This window comes from Mesocricetus auratus, unplaced genomic scaffold, assembly GCF_017639785.1.
Source record: "Mesocricetus auratus isolate SY011 unplaced genomic scaffold, BCM_Maur_2.0 Super-Scaffold_100003, whole genome shotgun sequence".
NCBI classification, from domain to species: Eukaryota; Metazoa; Chordata; class Mammalia; order Rodentia; family Cricetidae; genus Mesocricetus; species Mesocricetus auratus.
In genome coordinates, this window is record NW_024429188.1 from 6,187,824 (window position 1) to 6,211,089 (window position 23,266).

The window sequence follows — 23,266 nt, forward strand, 5'->3', positions numbered from 1 at the left end:
TGAAGGTGCCCTGGCTCTATAGGGATGGCCTGATCTCAAAATCAAATGAGTTAATTTTACCATCCCAGAAGGAGAAGAGGAAGAAAATAGAAAGGGGAAAGAGAACAGGGGGAGCGAGAAAGTAATAGGAGACTACTGTGGTTTTTATCTTTAGCAGAGGCCAGGGACACCTTAGGGCCAAGGCAGAAGGCGGGGTGGGTGGGGCTGAGCCAGAGGCAGGGGTGAACTCTGCCTCCAAGCCCACAGCACTCACTGTCTTTGGTTCGTCCTCAGTGCAGGGCAACAGGTAAGAGCTGCTTTCAGCCTCTTTCTGGGCTCCCACCCTCCACTGCTGCATGTTGCCTTTGGTTGACTAGACCTGACTAGTCAACAGTTTCACAAAAACTGTGTCTCCTGTTTGGGGCTTTCCTTTCTTCCCCTCTCCCTCTTTTACTAGTTTCAGCATCATTCATCTTACTCTGCTTACTCACTGACATTCATGCTTCCTCTTACTTTTCCCTCAGTGAACTGTTCTCTGTACCCCTGCCCCCTTCTGTCCCCTTCCTCAACTCTGTAACTTACTCTCCTTCTGTTTCTGTCTTTTCTGTCTCTTCCTCTCCTGTTTCTCTAGAAGGCATTGTAACATTTCTTCCAAAATTCTCCACCCCCTCCCACTTGACCCTTTTCTGTCTGTTTGGCCTAGACCAGAGCTCAAGTTTTCAGAGCCTTGGGTGTGGGGGGTCAGATCTAGGAAAGAAAAACTGGAGGGCTTGGTGGGGGTGGTTAAAAATGGTAAGGCAAGTTGGGGGGAATTGAGAGGTTGAATAGTCAGCAGAGATGGGAAGAGGGTGGAAGAGGAATGCAGTCCTTGTACAGAAAGGCAAAAGATTTGCATTGTCTCAGTCTTGATTCACTGTGAGACCCCAGGCAGGTCATTCATCCTTTGGCAAAAGGGCCTGTCCACAATTTCCACAGATCTCTTAGTTTTGGTTTTGTGATCTAAAAAAAAAATTCTTCCGTTTCTATTCTCTTCTCATTCCTATTCCAGCAGTAGGAAAGAGGGTACCAGGAGGGGAGGCAAGGCTTCCTGGAAGAAGCAACAGATGGTCCTCCAGACTTAATGATTCTTAAAAGCAGGCAGATGGGAAAGAGAAGCTGCAAGGGAGGCTTCTGGCTTCTCCATGGTCATGGGACTGCAAACTGACATAAAATTGTAGAATTGTAGACAGGTAGAAAAAAAACCTTTGAGTAATGATGCCACTTGGCCTGAAAAGTCATCATTATAAATTTGATTTTGTTTTAAGACTACTGGTAATCTTTTCTATGCAGTGGGGTGTAGAAACCATCAAATGGTGGAATGAAATAATAAATGTTCAATAGTACCTCAAATCCTACTGTCGAACATCTGAGGAAAGCATTTGTCCTAAAAGATAAAGACACAGTAAAGGGTCCTGTACCTGTATTTGTTTAGCAGTGCAGCTTGGTGTCTAGAGTCAAGCCCTCAGCTAAGAAAATATGTAATGGGTGGAGCGTGGATCCACAGTAGCTAAGCTGGGGAGGGGGGTCTCTTGAGCTAGACAGCCTGAGTTGAAACCCTTCTTTCATTTACCAGTTCTGTGACCTGCATGAGTCATTAGATCTTTTGGGGCCTCAGTTTCACAGCATTGTCCTGGGAACTGAATATGTCAATATATGTGGAGCATTTGTTAATGTTTGAACATCAGAACCAGAAGGGAAATTATGAAATTTCCTATCTAATTCAATGTCTGTGGAGAAACTACAGTTCAGAAAGTGGGGGGAACCCAAGTTTATACTTAGTAAGTTGTAATAAGCGTCAGACAAAAATATCATCTCCAGCTTTCCATACTTGACCTGAAATAAGCATGATGTGACTCTGATATATTTATGATGTGACTCCTTGGCTCCAGAGTATATGTTTTGTTATTGAGAAAAGATCTGCTACTGAGTCCTGACTGGCTTGGAACTAGGCAGCCCAGGCTGGCATGGGATTCAGGATCTTCCTGTCTCAGCTTCCTGTGTGTGTTAAGATTCACAACTAAGAGTCTATGATCTTAATACCCTCAATTGCTTGAAATGCTTCCTCCATTCAATTTCAGTCATTCCCTTCTCATATTTGTGTGTTCTGCAGTGCACACAGACGGTCATAATGATGTTCAGGAAGATCAGGGTAAGCCAAGAGAAGTTGTAATTGAAGCTTTAAAATAACTCAAGAATTCAATCCATGTCAAGAAGTAGTCCCTTTTTTCCCCAGGAACCTCAGTAAATTATGGCCAATAGTTCCATAGAGCTGATGAGCATACTTGACCTTTTCAGTTTTTATACATGGGAAACAGGCCTTAATCCACCATCATTTCAGGGCAGGACTGTATTTTGCCTCTAATCTCAAGGGCTTTCTTTCTCACTACATACTTCAATGTTGTTACCATTGCCGTTGCCGTTGTCAGTGTTGATGTCAGAGGAGTTTGTAGGAACTTGCAAGGACCTGGGCCAGCCATCTTGACTCACTACAGATTGCCAGAGCCAGCCTTGGCCAGATGCTCAGGTGTGATTCCAGGAAGGGGTTCTTCTTCTCTCCCACACCCTGGGTTCATCTTAGGGAGTGGCCAGACCCCAGAGGCGATAAACTCTGGGGGCTTTATCTATGGTCTGCAGGCTCAGCCTTGAGTGCTTTGGCCCTCATGGGCAGGCAGTCAGAAGCAAGACTCTCATTTCCAGATATGAGGTAGGCCACTGGACCCAATCAATGGCCTACCGTGTGATGAAGGCATAATTACCTCCCATTTGACAACACGTCAAAGCCAAGACCCAGAAAGGAGAAAGTAGCCTGCCAAAAAACATTGAGCAAAGGAGCTAGGAAGCCAGAATTTAAACTAGAAAGTTGAACTTTTTATGCTGAAGGGTTCACATGTTTTTTGTTTTGTTTTTGCCTTTTCACTTAATTCTTCTAATCAGCTTTCTGCTTTTGCCATCACAGGGCCCATATACTCAGGCCCACAAACTAACTCAGGCTGCTGTGACGACTGCTGTGTGAAGTGAGAGGTGGGTGCTTGCTCTGTGAAATTAGGGAGATGAAAGAAGTTGCCAAGGGGACAGGCCAATTAGAGAGATGAAAGAAGTTACCAAGGGGACAGGCCCGTGAGTTCCTCCTACCCCTTGTCCCTCAAGCAGTTTAGCCTTATACCCTGAGGGTGCTGTTAGATTCACTCAGTAGCTTTCTTGGTAGAGGTGGGGCTTCGGTATTGCCCTTTCCCTCATCTCTTTCCTACTGTGCTGTTCTTGTCCACCCTTCGACTCTGGCCCTACAACTGGCCAGTTTTTCCAATCTGTTTCTCACTCTTGTTCTCTCTGTCTTTCATTTTGGTATTTCTCAATCTTACCTCCTTATAGGCTTCCTCCTCCCCTACACCCACCTGTTCCCTTTTTATATATAGATTCATTATTTTAAATTATGTGTATGCGTGTGGTTCTGCACATGGGTATGTGTATGCGTGTGCCAGACCTGTGGAAACCAGAGGCATCAGCTTTCCTGGAGCTGGAGTGGCAGGCAGTTGTGAGCCACACAGCATGAGTACTGGGGAATCAAACTTGGAAAACCAGAACTTACTCTTAACCACTGAGTCATCTCGTTTGCACCTATAGCTGTCTCTTGATCTTTTGATTTAAAAACATTCTCTTTTTCATTCAGTTTCTTTCTTACCATCCCTAGTAGAGCCGCGGTCCCTTTCCCCAAGTCTTTATTGTCTAACTCTCCCCATTCATCTTGGTGTCCCACTCTGCTCTTGCGGGATTCTTTTCTCTCCTGCTTAATTTTCAGTTTTTATGTATTACTCAAAGCTAACTGACGTCCTTATCGTGTCCTTCTGTTTGTCCCTACTAGTCTATCCCCGCTTCTCTTTCTCTCGCCTTATTATCTTTCCCTATTTTCTACATTTCCCATTATACTGTTGTCTTGGTTTTCAGAATCAAGTCTTCCTCTCCATGGCTGCTTTTATCACTTCCTTGTTTCCCTTTGAAGTCTTTCTCATTCTCAGTTTCTGGTTTTCCTGCTCCACACTTCTGTTTTCTTTCTTTTATCTTTCTGAAGTTGTCTTGATTATTTGATCACCCCCACACACTTCCCCCTCTCTCTAATGAAGATCATAGTTATTCATTAACTTTCTCCAAAATTCAGCCAATACTCACTGACAGTTATATGTCATTTTCATTGTCTTTGTCTATTGATTTTTCTATCTTTTCTCTCCCTTGACCTCTGTCTTCTTCACTGATCCACACAGATTATGTCTATCAGCCTTCTTGGGTTTTATTTTCACCTCTGCCCTTATCTGTGTTTAACCAAAAGTCGGGAGAAAATCCAAACATATCAAAATACCAACCTGGTGGTACACAGTCTGTAGGGTGCATGTCTACCCTTTTCTTGTTGCCTGGATCTCCTTAAGCTGACAGCCAGCTGACTTCCAGCTCCTTTTCCCTTGCTGGCAGAGCATTCTCAGGAAACATCAGGACTATCCATCCTCAGGAGTTCTGGTGAATGGGATCTGTTTGCATTAGCAGGTCAAATTTTCATGTGGTTGAGGATAATAGTCTTTTGCTTGTTTTCTTTCTTTTCTTTTCTTTTTTCCCGAGACAGGGTATCTGTATAGCTTTGAAGGCTGTCCTGGAACTCACTCAGTAGACAGGACAGGACTCGAATTTACAGAGATACACCTTTCTCTGCCTCCCAATTGCTGGGATTAAAGGTGTGCACCACCACCACCCAGCTTGTTTTGTTTTTTTGAGACAGGATTTTTTTGTGTAGCCTTGGCTGTCCTGGAACCCACTTTGTAGACCAGGTAGGCCCCAAACTCCCAGAGATCCACCTGACTCTGCCTCCCAAGTGCTGGGATTAAAGGAGTGTCTCATCACACCCAGCTGAGGATAATAGTTTTAGGAAGGTAGTGGCCTCAGGTGTTGATTATCAGATGTCATTCTGCCATTCACAAAGGCATTTCCATGATCCTCACAATCACTGAGCAGCTGGTGTCAGAATGAGCCAGAACCCAGGTTTTCTGGCCTCGATTTAGAAATCTCCCCCTTGCCCCTTTATCTAGTGGTGTTTCTCCTTTCTCCCTCACATTTTAACACCAGGAGGCCTTCCTGAGAAGGATAACAAGATGATATCTGAGGAAGGCAACAAATTTTGAGTGGGAAACTAAAGGAAAAGAATTGAACACTGACATGACTTATTTGGCTTTTGGCCAGACCCTCATGATGGACTTTCTTCTCTTCCACAATTTCTACAGGACTTTGGGCTCAAGATGGTGGCAGCAGCTGTGTTGCTACGGTCCTGCCCAGTGCTCTCTCGGGGCCCCACAGGCCTCGTAGGCAAAGTGGCCAAGACTTACCAGTTCCTATTTGGTATTGGACGCTGTCCCATCCTGGCCACCCATGGACCAACCTGTTCTCAAATCCACCTTAAGGCAACAAAGGCTGGAGGAGGTAAGAAGAGGCTATTGACAAAAGGGACTGTCATAAAACCAAGGTTCCAAGTCTGACTATCATCACTTCATAGCTTGGAGAGTCAGTATGAAAATGTCAAGGCCTAAAAAAAAATATACCCAGGCTATGTTTTCTGCCAGGATCTTTTTAGAGCAGGAGTTCTCAACCTTCCTAATGCTGTGACCCTTTAACATAGGTCCTCAGGTTGTGGTGACCCCCAACCATAAAATTATCTTTATTGCTACTTCATAACTATAATTTCGCTGCAGTTGTAATTAGTTTTTATTAACAAATTTATTTATTTATTTTACACCCCAGCCACAGTTTCCCCTTCCTCCTCTCCTCCAAGGCACTCCCCCACTCCTCTGTTTCCACCCCCAATCCACTCCTCTGTTACTGTTTAGGAAAGGGCAGGTCTCCCAAGAGTTCAATAAAACATAGCATATCAAGTTGCAATAGGACTAAGCACCTCCCCTTGTATTAAGGCTGGGCAAGGCAACCCAGCATGATTAAGGTTCCAATAACCAACAAAAGCGTTAGAGACAGCCCCTGTTCCCACTGTTAGGAGTCCCACAAAGGACCAATGAATTGTAATGTAAATAATATCTCATATGCAGAATATCAGATATGCCATCCCTGAGAAAAGGTCATTTGACCCCCAAAGGGTTGCAACCCACCGGTTGAGAACCACTGCTATAGATGCTTATTTCCATGTTCTTCACACACTATCCTTCTTCCATCCATGCTGAAAGAGGTTGAAATTGCTCAAATCAATTTTCTCGTCCTATAATTCCTTGCATATGCATTTGACATATGACCTTCTCCTATACTCTCTTCTCATGCTTCTCATTCAACACTGTACTGGGGCATTACTGCTTCTGCAAAGCTGGCCTAGACCTCTAGCCTATCCAGTACCAACTCTTCGTCCCATCCCTTCTATCTTCTAGACTTCATTTGTCCTGTCCTTTCTCTCACTGTTCCCAAGGTGCTGTTGGTGTGTGCCACTTCTCCCTGCTTAGAAACTCTGCCAGCAGTAAAACCAGATTCATTTAACTCCTCGTTTCTATCATAGTCGGTGACAGGACTCTGGGATACAGTAAGTCTCAGTAAGCATTGCTGAATAGAACGTATAGTGAAGAATGAACCTCCCATTACTCTCTTACCTTTGTGTAGACTCTCCATCTTGGGCCAAGAGCCATTGTCCTTTCATGATGTCAGAACTCCAAGATGGGAAGAGCAAGATTGTGCAGAAGGCAGCTCCAGAAGTCCAAGAGGATGTAAAGACTTTCAAGACAGGTTGGAGTCAACCTCCACACTACCCAACCTCCATTCCTAATGATTGAGCCCACTGTATTACACTCTTGAGCTAAGCAAATCCAAGGGAAGCTAGTATACATTCTACGGTGGGCAGTCGGAGCCCTAACAGGTAGTTGATTAGACTGTGCACTGAAGTGCACCCTCCTCAGCACATACACAAACTCCAGAAACACTTAGCTGTCAGTCTAAAATGTGCCCTCCTCTCTCCCAGACAGCTAAATGGAATCCAAAGGGGGGGGGATCCCAATTTTAGCAAGACCACATTACGAGAGTCTGGGTTTGTATGAAGGAAAGGGGCTGGAGAATAGCTAAATCCTTTAGTTTTCACACAACACAGTCCATTAATTAGTCTTCATTACCCAAAAAGTACTTTGAATTTCAATTTTCTTAAAACAAATTCAAATAAAGCTTTGTTTTCACCAAGTCACACTTTATAAAGCGTACATAGTTCAAGGGCAACTGGCCAAGCATCCAAGACAATTACACTTAGGGATTGCCACCCTATTGACATCCTTCATAGGCCAATTAGGGCTATCACTAAGAACAAAAGTGTTAAAGACTGAAATTTAATGATGTTCAGAAAAGAAGACTAAAATGCACCGATCTCTCAAGTGCAGGGTCTAGGGTGCATTTCCTGGTTACCTAGGCAAAGGGAACTCTCAGTGGGAAGTGTGAGTCACCTTAAAGAAGGCTTTCCAACATTTTGAGAGTTGCTATTTGAGGAGATGAGTGGAAGCTTAATTTGCAGAAGAATTCTCCAGGAGCCTTCTATACTTTCTAAACTTACATTTCTATACATCACACTGAACCTAAAGAGAACAAAAATCTATCTTTTTCTCTCTCTTCATGCCAATTAATTCCATATTCCCTCTCAGACCTGCTGAGTTCTTTGGATTCAACCATCCCAAGCCAACCATTCCCTAGTTTCCAGGACCCAGAACAGATTGAAGGGGCAATTACTCACCTGATCCAGAACAATATTACAGGTGAGTTTGCTGAGATGGAAATAAAGGGCTTGGGAACAGGGAAGGAGCTACTTACTGAAAGGGTGTGTGACACAGGATAAGCTAGGAAATGGGAAGATTATTAAACCAAAGAGACTTTAACATTATGCCTTAGTGTTGATGTTGCTGGCTTTTCTAACTAAGTCACTTCATTCAAACACTTACCTCAATAGTTTATAAGGGAAAATAAAATCGTACTTAAAGTAATTCTAGATTGTTACGAGGACTCATTAAAAATAAGCTTACCTCCATTATTTCTTTTCCATATTTCCCTGAAAGTTTCTCACCTTCACAGATTTCCTTTCCGTCTCCTTTGTCCATTTTTCATAAAAGAATTTGCTTCATTTTTCTAGTATAGGAATAAGGAATTATTTTTAAGAGATACAGGAAAACAAAGAGTAAATTACCACCTACCATCCCACCATTAACTTTTTGCTGTTTTTTCTCTCAGACACACCTTCCTATGGCAAAACACACACACACACACACACACACACACACACACACACACACACACACACACAGAGACAGAGAGACAGAGACAGAGAATTTCCACTATCCTAATACTACTTGTGGCTTTTCAGAAATATGACCTTAGTCGGGCGGTGGTGGCGCACGCCTTTAATCCCAGCACTCAGGAGGCAGAGGCAGGCGGATCTCTGTGAGTTCGAGGCTGGGCTGGACCCACAGCCTCCAAAACAATACAGAGAAACCCTGTCTGGTAAAACCAAAAAAAAAAAAAAAAAAAAGAAATATGACCTTATTACCTCCAGAGTTTATTGTGATGCTTTGTTCACATAGCAATGTGACCACGTATCACTTATTTCATGGTCATCAACACAGAGCTGCATAATGATTATTAACAGCTGAATTGTGGTCTGTAATGTGGATACATCATTATTCTTTTAATCAAGAACCTATACTTCAGGTTGTTTCTATTAATTTTGCATTCTTCCACTTAGACTGCATGCTAGTTTTACATCCATTTGAATACACCAAAACAAAATTCGTGGTTTTACCTTTTTCATTATTTAAATCAATGTGTCACTTACTTAATGAACACTTAATTGGTCAAGTTAGCTGATCTTTTATGCCTACATTATTTCAAATGTAAAATACAGATTCTAATAGAACTTTCCATATAGGGTTGATGTGAGAAATCAATTAAATAGCATCTTTAAGGTTCCTGGAAGTAGGTTTTACACGTACTAGGCATTCATTAATGCTGGCTATAATAATATAATATCTATTTTAATTCCAACCACTATTATTATTATGACACCATTATTACCACATACTAATATTAGTGTTGTCATAGGATTCTACAACTCAGCAAGGAAAGATTTCTACACTCCAGTCTACATATGAGGATATTAAAACAAAAAAACAGAGTACTCTTTCAAAAAGATTTTTTTTTAAAAATTGTTTTGGCTGGCATACCAAGTAATAGGTTTCACATGATCACCATACAAATGTGTTATTATATTTTATTCTCATTTGTTCCTCCCCTGTCTAGTTCCCCTTCTTTACTAGTTAGCCCCCTCTTTTTGCTTTCCTATTACATATACTCCATTGCCTTCTCTAATTCCCACTTTCCTTAAGATCTCTTCCTCTAACTATGGTCCCTTTTCTAGTTTTTGACCTACAAATGCACATGTACAAACATAGATACTATATACAGAATTTTAAATTTAGGTCCCACATATATATTGTTTAGCTTATATTATTTAACATAATGATTTTCATCTCTACCCATTTTCCAGCAAATGTCATAATTTCATTTTTATAGCTGTATAAAATTACATTGTTTTATACGTATCACATCTTTACTAGCCACTCATTTGTTGATGGCTGTTTCTATTTGCTAACAACTATGCACAGTGCAGTTATAGACATGGATGTACAAGTATCTCTGTGGTATGCTGACTTAGAATCATTTGGGTACATGTTCAGGAGGAATGAGTCATATAGTAGTCCTATTTTTAATTGATTCTTTTGAAGTTTTATTTTTATCATTTTTTCAATCATGCATGCATGCATTTGTGTATGCATACACATGTGTGATAATAGCCTTGGAAGTCAGATATGTCCAATTCGCTGGACTTGGAGTTACAGGAAGTTGAGAGTCACTTGATGTGGTTGCTGAACACTTGATGTAGGGTCCTCTACAAAAGCAGCATGAGCTACTGAGTCATCTCTCTAATCCCTGTTATTTTTCAGAGGAACTTCCATACTGATTTCCATAGCTGCTATAGTTACTTTCTCACCCTTAGTATATAAGAGTACCTCTTTCCCCACATACTCACCCGAATTGGTTGTCATTTGTTTTCCTGACAATAGCCATTCTGACTGATGTGAGATGGAATTGAAAAAGTAGTTTAGCCAGGCAGTGGTGACACCCGCCTTTAATTCTAGCATTTGGGAGGCAGAGGTAGGTGGATCTCTGTGAGTTCGAGGCCAGTCTGGTCTACAAGACCTAGTTCCAGAGAACTGGCTCAATAGCTACTGAGAAACCAATAAAAAAAGAAAAAAATGCAGTTTAAATCTGCATTTCCCTGGTGGCTAAGGATGGAAAATACTTAGTGTCCATTTGAAGTTTTCTTTTGGGAGTTTTCTATTCAGTTCATTAGTCCATTTAGCAATTGAAATATTTGTGGGGGCGTTTGGTGTTTAAGAGGATTCTTTGCTGGCTCAGAGTCACATAGTTATCAAGTGAGAAGAGACATGATTAGAAACTAGATCTAGCAATGTTCCTTTCTCTGAGACTGAAGTAGTAACTCCTGTAAGGCATCTTCCACACTAAATCTGGAAAGAAAGATGAGGCCATGCTAAACATGGAAAGCCTGACTAACTCTGTGAATGAATTATTGAGTTAGTGAGTGAGTAAGCAAAGGGATGATTGAATGAAATAGAGAGTTGGTGCGAACCAGGGCTGGGAAGACAGCTCAGTGTGTAAAATGCTTACTTGCAAGCAAACAACCTGAGTGTGAGTACCCAGAACCCACATGAAAGTCAAATGCAGCACAAGTGTCCAGAATCTCAGAATGCTTCTAATGGAATGCAGAGATAGGAAAATCCCCAGCAGCTGAAGGGCCAGCTAGCCTGCTGCATGCCGTAGTGAACAAGAGATCCTGTCTCAAACAAAGTGGAAAGAAACACTGACGTCTCTGGCTGTTTTCTGAATTCCATATGTGCACTATGGCATAAACACACTTGAATGTGTACACACACAGGCAAATACACATATTGTATTAAATAACAGAATAAAAGAAGAGTTAATGAGAACCAATAAGACATTTGTTGAAAAAATAAATTAATACATGGGAAGAGAATTACAAAAGTCAAAATCAACAAGATGAATAAAATAAAGACTAGTCAGGAAGAGATTTGAGTTGAATTATTCTTATCTCTATTTCTACTTATGCAGGAAGCCAGGCCTTTGGTTATGACCAATTTTTCAGAGACAAGATCATGGAGAAGAAACAAGACCACACCTACCGTGTGTTCAAGACTGTGAATCGCTGGGCTGATGCCTACCCCTTTGCCCAACACTTCTCTGAGGCATCTATGACCTCAAAGGATGTTTCTGTCTGGTGTAGCAATGACTATTTGGGCATAAGCAGGCACCCTCGTGTCTTGCAGGCCATACAGTGAGTAGTAGAGTGTGTATACTATGAGCTGTGGGGCACATATAAAGATCTAGCAGGGGACACCTTGGTTCTACCACCATTCCTTTTGTACAAGCTCCCTGCCCCAGTATATCTACTCTCCAGATACAAACTAAGTCAGCTAACACATCACACTTTCTAAACTACTGTTTGTCTGCTGTGCAGGATGATAAGGAAACTAAGAAAGGATCCCTGATTCCATGAACTAGAAACAAAGTATAGAGTGCTGTGTGTGTGTGTGTGAGAGAGAGAGAGACAGAGACAGAGACAGAGAGAGAGAGAGAGAGACAGAGAAAGACAGAGAGACTTAATTTAGCTTTTCCAGACTACTCAAGCTATATCTTAACATTTCTTATTCTTTCCCCTACTTCAGCGGTTCTCAATCTGTGGGTCATGACTGCTTTCACGCTTGAGTGACCCTTTCATAGCCTTCGCCTATGACCATCCTACATATCAGATTATTTACATTGCAATTTATTAACAGTAGCAAAATTACAGTTATGAAGCAACAGAAATAATCTTAAGGTTAGTTAGGGGGGTCACCACAACATGAGGAACTACATTAAAGGGTCAAGGCATTAAGAAGGTTGAGAACCACTGCTCTACTTGGTCACAAAGGGCACCATTTAGACAGTAGCACTTAAGTGAGCCTGGAAACGTTAAAGAAGGGTTTCATATTCTCTCAGTGCCTAACAAGGTTTTGTTTTGTTTTGTGTTTGTTTTCGCCTTGTCTTGTTTTCTTGGGGCCAGGGAGACCCTGCAGAATCATGGAGCTGGAGCTGGTGGTACTCGCAATATCTCAGGTACCAGTAAGTTTCATGTGGAACTTGAACAGGAGCTGGCCGAACTGCACCGGAAGGACTCAGCCCTGCTCTTCTCCTCCTGTTTTGTGGCCAACGATTCTACTCTCTTTACACTGGCCAAGCTTCTGCCAGGTGAGCACGAGGCTGAGATTTGCTCAAGGCTGATGTCCTGCAATAGTGCATCCAGCCTCACTAGCTGCCCCTCTTTTGAGTTCATTTGCTTCTGTTCTTCCCTTTCACCTACCATGCATAATGAACAGTGGATGATTACAACCCTCTGCTTTCACTCCTAGCACACCTAGGTTGAGGGTCAGCACCAGGAAACAGTGCCTAACCTCACAGAACAGGAACAACATAAACTCATCATTTCTAGCACATATAGTCTTTTGTCTCCACAAACTTTTAAAAATAGTTTTCTCTAAAAGCTTTATCTCCATCCTTCACTCTTAACATATAACCCAGGTCTTACACAAACAATACATAAACCACTGGATAGTTTTTCCTTACTTATTGACAAATCTATCTGTTCATCAACATGTCTTCATTGTTTCCCTTTATCATGAAATATATTTCTTCATTTTTGCCTAAAAGCATCCCTTCAACTATGTACTAGAGCCCACCTTCCCATTTTCCCACTCTCCAGCCATCCCCTCACATGCCTTCATCAGTCTCATAGATACAGTGTTCCACATCTATGTCAATCCTGAGCTCATGTAAGTGCTCAGAGGGAGGCTATTAAAATGTCACATTCTTTAACTCTACTCAGAGCTTTTCATGTCTCTGGGACAATTTTGCCAAATCCTCTTCTCCCCTCTCCTTTCAGAAGATGTGTTTACCTCCCAACCCCAGACAGAATTATCCTCAACTATCAACAAACACCTACCAATTTACATGCATCCCCACTTTTTCCTCTCACTCTTTGCTTCCAGTAACAGTACAAGACATGCCCCGTTTTCTTGTTGGCTAGTCGTTGCCAATGGTGCCCATTATACTCAGAAACTTCTCGTTCTAACCCACCTCCCACTGTGTGTGTCTTTTCCCCCATGCCCCATCCATCCATCCATCCATCCATCCATCCATCCATCCATCCATCCATCCATCCATCCATCCATCCATCTGTCTCTCTGCCCCTCTGTATCTTTTGCCTCTCACTCTATTTAAATATGTTTAAGTCTCTTGCCTCAAGTCCTGCATCACTCTGTAGCTACTACTGGTCAGACTCTCTCCTGCCTGTAAGAGGCACAATGCATGAGAAGTCTTTGTACTTGCTGTCTGTGACTTCACTGCACACTTCAAACCTATTTTGTGAACACTTATTCTAAGGTCATTCAGAACCCCTAAATAAAGTCAACATCTTAGGGGTTTCTTTCTGATCAATTCTTTACTCTTCCTCACAATACAATTCAGCACTTTTTCATTTTTACTACCATCATTCTAGTCTAACCAACACCATTTTCTTGATTCGTTCTTTCTCCTACAATCTATTTTTCATAATTCAGAACAATGTTTTATTACCTAAATCTACCTTTGTCCTTTCCCTGTTTAAAACTCTTTGATGGCCCCCGTTGCCCCTAAGATCAAATGTAAATTACATCATGGTTTCTAACTAAACCAAATCTTAGGATGGGCACAGATCTACATTTCTTATCATAGTACTTGGAAGGCTAAGTCCAAAGGACTACATAGTGGATTACAAACTAGTCTGGGTTACAGAATGAGACTCTGATTCCAAAAACAAGCAAGCAAGCAAAAAAAAAACAAAAAAAAACAAAAAAAACCCAAAAAAAAACAAAACAAAAAACAACCAAAAAACCCGAATTCTATTACACACATCTTTTAAACCTCAACCTTTGATATCCTTCTCTTACTCTTTCCCTCATTTATAAATTAGTGATTTGTTTATACATTCACTCATTTAAAAATGTTTCCTTAGCATTCTGTGTATCTTATAGTGGGAACAAGGGATTAGACTTTGTTCTCAAGAAACTTCTATCTAGGCAAACCAAGTCCTGGAAGAAACTATGATTCATTTTTATCAAATAGAAGTTGACCTTTATTTCATTAAAGACCAAAGTTCCTTATTGTCTGTGAAATCTAAAGGTTCTATAGGACAGATAGATAGGTCCCTTTCCCATAATCCATACCTCCCTGCCCTCCCCCAAAGAGCCTATAAGAATCTCTGCATTAACGTCCTAAAGAAAACCCTTTTGTGGTGCTTAGCTTGTTCCTTGTGCAGTGCAGTGGTCATTATCTGCTCTGTTTGCTGTGAACTGCCGTGATCATATGATTCCATCAGTGAAACCTGATAAGCATCCATCCTTGTAATTATCAACGAAAGGGTGCTACCTGGAAAAGGTGACGTGCCAAGAAGACCAGGGAGAATCTAGTAGCACTGGTCGAAGTCTATAAACTTTCTCCACGAATTCTTTACCAAGTTTTGATTTTCCAAGTGTCAAGGAGAATAAAGCTACACCCTGTCATTGGGAAACTCAAGGTTCCTGGGAAATTTAATTTTCTTTCCCTTCAAGACGGTCAAGAGGTCACGGCTTGGCGTCCTTGGAAGGAGGAATATAAGAGTTCCTGGGCAGGGGAGTTGTGCCAAGGGAGGAAGAGGTGTGTCACAAAGGTTTCCAAAGGAGGAAGGAGAGCAAGTCATCAGAGGGGAAAGGGCTTGGTCGTTCTTCTCCTGCCACGCCACACCTGGACTGTGGAGTGGGAGGAGTGAGACAGAAGCTTAGCAATTACACATCTGTTTCCTCAGGGTGCGAGATCTACTCAGACGCAGGCAATCATGCGTCCATGATCCAAGGTATCCGCAACAGTGGTGTGGCCAAATTTGTCTTCAGGCATAATGACCCAGACCATCTGAAGAAACTTCTTGAGAAGTCTAATCCCAAGACACCCAAAATTGTGGCCTTTGAGACTGTGCACTCTATGGATGGTATGTATGCGTGTGTCTGAGTGCATGTTTACTAGTATCAGTATCTCACAAAAACATGATAATAACAACTAACATATGGTGTGTAGTATGCTATGCAGTTATTCATAGTTTACATGTATTAACTCACTAAATCATCGGGATAGTAGGTTCTATTATCATTGTTGTTGTTGCATGAGGAAACAGACATGAGCAAGTGGAGTCACAGGTCACACAGGTAGTAAATGCCAAAGGAGAGGAAGCTATTACATTCTTTTTTATTAATTACATTTATTTACTTTACAACCCAACCACAGTTTCCTCCCCTCCTTTCCTCCTACCTACCTCCCCTCTGTCCCCCGCCCCCAATCTATTCCTCCTCTGTATCTGTTCACAAAGGGGCAGGTCTCCTATTCGTATCAACAAAACATGGCGTATTAAGTTGCAGTAAGACTAAGCATCTCCCAATGCATTAAGGCTGGGCAAGGCGAGCCAGTATGAGGAATAGGGTCCCAAAATCCAGCAAACGAGTCAGAGACAACCACTGATCTCACTGCTAGGAGTCCTATAAGGAGACCAAGCTACACAACTGTCACATTCATGTAGAAGTCCTACGTCAGTCCCATGCAGGCTCCATGATTGTCGGCCCAGTCTCTGTGAGCGCCTATGAGCCAGATGAGTTGATTCTGTGGGTTTTCTTGTGGGAGGATTTGTACAAGCTATTACATCCTTATACAAAAGAAGCTAAAGTCCACAAAGAGCATCAAAGTTTGTTTTAGTGCCTCATCAAATGGGTGGAAGAACAATTATTTTCTTACTAGGTCAAATAACTCGATTTCCCTGCATGCCACTCGTTCCATAAGGAATGATAGCAGTGTCTGCTCTCTACAGTGGCAAAGTTTACACAAACTCTTGCCTAGGACTCCATGAAACACTAGAGTCAAAACAGATTTTCAAGTCAGACAGATTTGGATTTAAATCCCACCTTTGATACATATTCTCTGTGTGAAATTGGGGAATTTTCAAACCCTGTGAGCCTCGGTTTTTTTTTTTTTAGGGTAAAATGACTGATTGCAGAATTATAGGTGATGGAAGTCATTCCACTGATTATACTTTAACAGAAATCAATGACTTTATTCTCCCACCTCCTTTCTTGTAGCAACTGCAATAATGCCCAGAGCTATCTATTGCTGGTTCTGTGTACTGCTTCTGGATTTACTTAAGGGAAGAGGTCCTCATTTCACATCAAGGTGTCACTTTTCCAAGTGAAACAAGAATCCTTAGTATTCCCTAATTTATATAACCGCAAGCACCATAAACATCATGCCATCACACACTGTCCGTGTTCGAATACTAGCATAACTATTAGCTTGAGCAAGTTTTTAAAATATGTATTTATTATTGTATATGATGTCTATGTGGGTGCCCATGACAGAGCACACATGTGGAGGTCAGAGGGCAACTCTGTGAAATTGGTTCACTCCTTCCATCTTGGTTCTGGAAATCTATCAGATCACCAGGCTGTGCAGCGGGCACTGTCACCTGCTCAGCCATTTCCCTAGCTCCTAGTGTGCGTTTTTAAAATTCATTTGAGTTGCACTTAGCTGATTTGCAAAATGCTGGTAATAACATATTATCCCTGAACACTAAATGAATTGACACACATAAGGTACTCACTGTCATGTCCGGCAGCATATTTCTACAATCATAAGGAATGTAAAACCAGCACACATGCATTATTTTTACCATGGAAAAACTATTCAAATTTTCCTAGAGGAAATTATGGGCTGCAATTACACTAGTCACACTTGCAAATGAACTGTCAATTCTAGATGTGGATTTCTGCTTCAGAAATGATACTAGAACCATCAAACCATCTTATCTCAAGTTCTATCTCCTATTGTTGGTTGTCCTTATGTTTTGTATTTCTATGTCAAAGTAATCTTAAATGAGGAGAAAATTTCATATAGGAAATGGAGCTGGGGAAGTGTTATGATTTCCTACTCCTTTCGCTGGGCTTTTCTCAGGTGCCATCTGTCCTCTGGAAGAATTGTGTGATGTGGCCCACCAGTATGGGGCCCTGACCTTCGTGGATGAAGTCCATGCTGTAGGACTGTATGGAACCCGGGGTGCAGGGATTGGGGAGCGTGACGGAATTATGCACAAGCTGGACATCATCTCTGGAACTCTTGGTGAGTTACTTAGTGTTACTATTACTATCACAGTTCATTGAGAGAAGCCAAGGCAGGAAGAGGGAATCCAAAGCAGAAACTCAAACCAGGTATAAACCTGAAGGCAGGAGTTCATGCAGAGGCCATGGAGGGTGCTGAGGCCATGGAGGGGTGTTGCTTACTGGCTTGCTCCTCATGGATTGCTTAGGCTGCTTGCTTTTTTAACCACTTTTAAAAAATTTTACATACCAATCTCAGTTCTATCTCTATCCCCTCCTCTAGCTCCCCCTGTCTTCCCTCCACCCTACCCCCTCATCCACTCCTCAGAGAGGGTGAGGACTCCCACGGGGAGTCAACAAAGTCTGCCATATCAAGTTGACAGCCTACTTTCTTATAGAACCCTGGACCACTAATCCAGGGGGGTATTACCCACAATGGGCTGGTCTCTCCCACATCCATCACTAATTAAGAAAATGCCTCACAGGCTTGCCTATAGGCCAGTCTTATGGAGGCATTTTCGCAACTGAGGTTCCCTCGTCTCAGATGACTTTTGCTTATGTCAAGTGGACATAAAAGAAGAAACGCTCTGGGCCTCCCTTATATGCAATCCAGAGAAGCGGCCCCAGCCAGACCTATTTCTTCTTCATGTGTACAGCTAACTATAGGAGTTATTTGGAAAGAATTTATAACCCTAGGCTTTTGTCCTACCAAATCATCTCTTTCTCATCCCAGTGCAGAGTCACTGAGAATGTCTGGGAAAGTTTTTCTAAAAGGCTCCTAAACTGCACCAGACAGCTGGATTCAACTAGAAGAAGAAAACGGTTTCCCTCCCAACACCAGCCCCAAGTCTCATCTTAGTTATTCTCCAGGTCGTAATCAACTAGAGGTCCCCACCCTGCTCTGACCTATCTAGTCACCACATATGTGCCACCAGTATGTGGCAGTCCTATCTCAGAACCACATAACTATCAACTCGGACATGCACAGGAAAGATGTGCAGAGGACTGGGAAGGTAGCTCGGCCCAGCTTCTGGTGCACCTGCCTGTGTTACCTGGGGTATTATCCTGTCCCTCTGGGGAACTGATCACCAGGTCTGTGCATAACTTGTATTCTTGTTTGCAGGCAAGGCCTTTGGTTGCGTTGGTGGCTATATTGCCAGCACTCGGGACTTGGTGGACATGGTGCGCTCCTATGCTGCAGGCTTCATCTTCACCACTTCCCTGCCTCCCATGGTGCTCTCTGGAGCTCTAGAATCTGTGCGTCTTCTTAAGGGAGAGGAGGGACAAGCCCTGAGGCGGGCACACCAGCGCAATGTCAAGCATATGCGCCAGCTACTAATGGATAGGGGCTTTCCTGTCATCCCCTGCCCCAGCCACATCATCCCCATCAGGGTGAGAACTCCATCATGACCCCTGTCTTCCCCCTATTTCCAGTAAACTACTTCCTGACCCTTCAATCAACACTTTGCTTTCTTATGACCCATCCCCCAAACACAGGCTTAGTGTCCCTTTTGGTCCCTGTTTTGCAATATTAGCCATTATAGATTAATCTGTCTTTTTTCATCAATCATCAACCTAGTGACAGCAACCCAGAGGTGCCCTGGCTTTCCAACCACTCCAATTTAACCAATGTGTTTGTTGCACAAATAGTATCAAGACAAGATACCAGCTCTAGCCCTCTTTCAAATCTCATTGCTGGCTCAGAGTTCCCCTTGATAGATAGTCTGGAGCTGTCACTGCCTAAGTCTTTTATGAAAAACAATCTGTCCCTAAATTCAGTGGTGTTCCTTGATCTGGTTCCCTCCACCTCCTTAACAGAGCTAGTGTACAATGTTAGTTCCAGAGTGAGAAGTACTGAGAGGCTTTCTTTTGAGCCCAGGTCGGTGATGCAGCACTCAACAGCAAGATCTGTGACCTCCTGCTCTCCAAACACAGCATCTATGTGCAGGCCATCAACTACCCAACCGTGCCACGGGGTGAGGAGCTGCTGCGCTTGGCACCCTCCCCCCACCACAGCCCTCAGATGATGGAAAACTTTGTGGGTGAGTTCTCAGCATGGGTGTCTACATGTTCCTTCCCCTTAAGCCTCACGATCCAAAGAAGCTGAGAGACTACGACTAGATTCCATTTGATTCAACAAACATTTCTAGAAGCATTCATTGTGTAGTGGCTCCACACCAGGGTCACAAATGAATGGGAAACAGCACATATTCACTGGGCTCTAGTTTGGCTGGGAAGATCATAGAGACACAAACAATAGCAGATACAAACAATGATATCAGGTGAGATCAACGATTAAGAAAGATAGTGCCTGGGGTAGTTGTAGGAGCAGAGAGGGGGATACTAATCTAACCTTCAGGATTCAAGATAGGTTTCCTAGAGGGAAGAGACCTCTGAGCTGAACCTTACTAGGTAAGTGGGTTTAGACCAAGAGAAAAGGGTTGATAAGAGGTATTCTGAGAGGATTAAGGAACACAAAGAAAGACAGGAAGAAGGTGAGGAGGCACTACATGTGAAGATCAATAACAGCTGAGCTTGCTTGCACATGCTCCAAACCCCAGGACTTGGGAGTTGGAAGCAGGGACATCAGAAGTTCAAAGTCAGTCTTGGCTACACAGCTAGTTTGAGGCCAGTGTATATGGACTAAGGAGACCAGATCTCAAAAGCAACAATGAAGAACAGAAATTGCTGGAATAGTGGTTAGTAGGATGGGGGAGATTGATCTATGAGCTACAGGGACAATATAAACAAGGACTAGGTTTAGAGGCCAGTTGAGCTCAGCGGAGTAGTTTGAATTTTACCCTGAAAGATGACAATTTGGTGTATTTACCCAATGTTCACTGTATTTCTTTTGGGTGTATTTTTGAGACTGTAATTTAATTACAACATTTCTCCTTTCCATTTCCTCCCTGAACACCCTCCCATATGTACCTCCTCACTCTCCTTCAAATTCATGGCCTCCTTTTTCATCAGATGGTTACTGAACACATATATGTATCTGTATGTACATACATTCCTAAATATAATCTGCTGAGTGTATATAAAGTCACTTGTATGTATGTTGGCAGGGTATATTTTTTAGCATAGAACCTGGCACATGGCAGTTGCTCATTCTAGGTCTCTTGGATTAAATTTATGTAGAAAATCAATGGCAGAGGAAACAGATCTAGACTGATCTAATATGATGAGCTATGGAGTGCAGATGAGAAAGGATTTCTAGGTGAGCAAGTCTTTGTGGTCCACATTGAACATGGGGATATAGTACCAAGATTTTAGAATCAAAGAATTCCAGCAGCAATATGTAGATAGATAAAGAGGGCATGTACTGACAAGTCATTCTGTCTAAAGTATAAGCTACCTAGTCTCCATTACTAACCATGTGTCAAGCAGTTTGAAATATATTAACTGACTTAGTACACAGGATAGAGATGCCTTTATAAATTTCATTTTGTATTATGTACAAATTGAAGTACAAAAAGTTACTGGTCCATTGTCACATAGGCACTAGGGTTCTGACTTCTTTCCGTGGCCACAGCTACTAGGCTTCTATGAGTGGATGATTCAGACTCTTAGACCTTTCTGTTGAGTCTCTTCTATAGCTCTGGGATTGAGTCACAGAGCTCTCAGTGCTTAGGCCTCCAAGTGCTCACTTCTGCAGGAGAGATACATGAGAGACATCTCCCACTGCTCAATCCCACAGCCAATTCATCCTGAAATCCTGCGCATCTTAACTTCTTTCAAACCTAGTTTCCTTGTTCTGTTGCTGTTTCTTGAAACTATATCAATATATTTCCCCCCTCATTTCCTTGCTTCTCTGGGATTTTTCTAAAACCCAAAAATATTACTCCATTTCCTAAAACTCTTCATTACCTGTGGTTGCATTTTCCAAACCTCCATATTCTATCCTCTGGAACAGTGACCTCTAAGGTAAGGTACTCATGATGACTCATAGGCTGATAAAATATATCACACTTTAATATGCAACATGACAATACCAAATATACATAATATACAAATAAATACAGGTTGGAAGTACCTGCTACACCATTTATACTGATAAGGATGTTTAGTCCAAAATTTGTAGAGGCCCCTAGATTACAGAACAAAGCTGAAGCTCCTTAGTATGACATTCAGTGCTTTCTATATGGTGCTATTTGTGCTCTGTCCTGTCCTTTCCCACCCTGCCACATGCATTTTATTTCTCTAGCTATGTCCAATGAATTCAAGTTCCCTTACTGTGCTTTGCTGACTCAGTCATCCATTATCCCATAGCTTACTTCTCTTCATCTTCTAGTCTTAACTATCCCTTCAATAGATGTCTATTGTGTACTTACCATGGACTAGACACTGTGCTAGGAACCTAGTAGTAGACAAAATACAAAACCCTTCCCTTCTAGAGCTTAACTCTAGTTGAAAGGGATGATTAACTTTTTAAAAAGTAACTAAATGAGCATTCTAGTTCAAAGTGTTAAGGGGAAACATAAAGCAGAAAAGGTGACAAGAAGTGCTGCAGGCAGGCACTGGCTTGGAGGAGGGCCATAGGTTTGAAATGGCAAGGGCAGAAAACATTGAGGTGACATCGGAGAAAGATTTGATGGTGACAGGTGGATAAATACCTAATGGATATCCCAGAGAACAGTTCAAGACAAATACCCAAAGACAGAAATAGTCCTCTTATATTTGGGGAACAAGAAGATGGGTGTGGAGAGATGATATAGGTAAGTGGCAGAAAACGTGAGCAGAACAGGCTTGGAGGAAGGCAGAAATATAAATAGTTCAGTTGTGTCCACACTGTTAGATACGTTAGACATAACTATCAGGCAGCCAAACAGAGATGCAAAAATGCTACTGAATACGCAGGTCCAGAAACTGATGCAGCGTTCTAGGAAAGCTGGAAATCAGATTTTCAGAACCATCAGCATATATGGTATTAAAGAACACAAAACAAGATTGTACCAGCAAGGGATAGGCAAAATAAGGGTTTAAAACAGAGACCAGCCACACACCTGAAGAACTTCCATAGTTGGGTCATACTCCCTCCTCTGGGTTCTTACACACACCAGGAATGTGCCCTTTACCCTGTCTCGCAACACCGATATCACAGTATGATTACTTTTAGTGTTTTAGGATTTTCTTTTCTTTTCTTTCTTTTTTTTTTTTTTTTGGTTTTTTGAGACAGGGTTTCTCTGTTGTTTTGGAGGCTGTCCTGGAACTAGCTCTTGTAGACCAGACTGGTCTTGAACTCACAGAGATCTGCCTGCCTCCTGAATGCTGGGATTAAAGGCGTGCACCACCAATGCCCAGCCAGGTTAGGATTTTCAAAGCAGAGAGGTTCTGTTAGGTTCACACACGTCCTTCATGTAGGGAGTGGTACAGGCTAGTGCAGCATAGTTTGAAATCCGGTCACAGGCATGACTTCCTGTCTTTTATACATCTCAGCATCAACAGACAAACGGTAGCATTCCTGGATCACACTGAAGCAAAGAAATCTATTTCTGGACCCATGGTTCCTCAAAGTATTGAGAGAGTCAAGTTCCTATTGCATTTGTAGCAACAAGGGTTTTAGCAGACCAATCTAACTAATTCTTTCTCTCTTCTATTATCCCTTTTCAGAGAAGCTGCTGCTAGCCTGGACTGAAGTGGGGCTGCCCCTCCAGGATGTGTCTGTGGCTGCATGCAATTTCTGTCATCGTCCTGTCCATTTTGAGCTTATGAGTGAGTGGGAGAGATCCTACTTTGGGAACATGGGGCCCCAATATGTTACCACCTATGCTTAAGAACCCAGCCGCCTTGGATGCCCACTCCACCTGCTCTCCTTTTGGGGCTGGGCTTCTTCCTGCTCTGCTTTGTTGTGTGTTTCTAGCTGATGTGATTCTGAAAATAAAGAGCAATCTGAAGCATTTGTAGCAACT

The 23,266-nt window shown here is 42.3% G+C and overlaps 1 protein-coding gene and 1 long non-coding RNA gene across 4 annotated transcripts in view; one reads left to right on the plus strand and one right to left on the minus strand.

Moving 5' to 3' along the window:
- The window catches only part of LOC110339377, a 40,701-nt gene extending 36,013 nt beyond the window's left edge, over nucleotides 1–4,688 (minus strand). For both annotated transcript variants that reach the window (XR_002381509.2, XR_002381508.2), the window contains exon 1: nucleotides 4,374–4,688. This is a non-coding gene — a long non-coding RNA (uncharacterized LOC110339377). The remainder of the gene's footprint in view (nucleotides 1–4,373) is intronic.
- On the plus strand, nucleotides 201–23,254 carry Alas2 (5'-aminolevulinate synthase 2). 2 transcript variants are annotated; one of them, XM_005086624.4, is made up of 11 exons: nucleotides 201–286; nucleotides 5,280–5,475; nucleotides 6,649–6,771; nucleotides 7,668–7,778; nucleotides 11,224–11,446; nucleotides 12,215–12,399; nucleotides 15,029–15,208; nucleotides 17,212–17,376; nucleotides 18,478–18,746; nucleotides 19,234–19,396; nucleotides 22,968–23,254. In XM_005086624.4, the coding sequence occupies exons 2-11, from the start codon at nucleotides 5,295–5,297 to the stop codon at nucleotides 23,129–23,131; spliced, it is 1,764 nt and encodes a 587-aa protein (XP_005086681.1). In that variant the 5' UTR covers nucleotides 201–286; nucleotides 5,280–5,294; the 3' UTR covers nucleotides 23,132–23,254. The 2 variants fall into 2 exon arrangements, with proteins under 2 accessions (XP_005086681.1, XP_040599923.1); XM_040743989.1 differs by lacking the exon at nucleotides 201–286 and adding an exon at nucleotides 2,976–3,039.
- The last annotated feature ends 12 nt before the right edge of the window (nucleotides 23,255–23,266 follow it).

Excerpts from the sequence above, each read along its gene's own strand:
- Alas2 (XM_005086624.4), top strand. The coding sequence starts at position 5,295 with ATGGTGGCAGCAGCTGTGTTGCTACGGTCCTGCCCAGTGCTCTCTCGG. Across the intron at positions 7,779-11,223 it reads GATCCAGAACAATATTACAG|GAAGCCAGGCCTTTGGTTAT; the intron begins GTGAGTTTGCTG and ends CTACTTATGCAG. Across the intron at positions 17,377-18,477 it reads CATCATCTCTGGAACTCTTG|GCAAGGCCTTTGGTTGCGTT; the intron begins GTGAGTTACTTA and ends TCTTGTTTGCAG.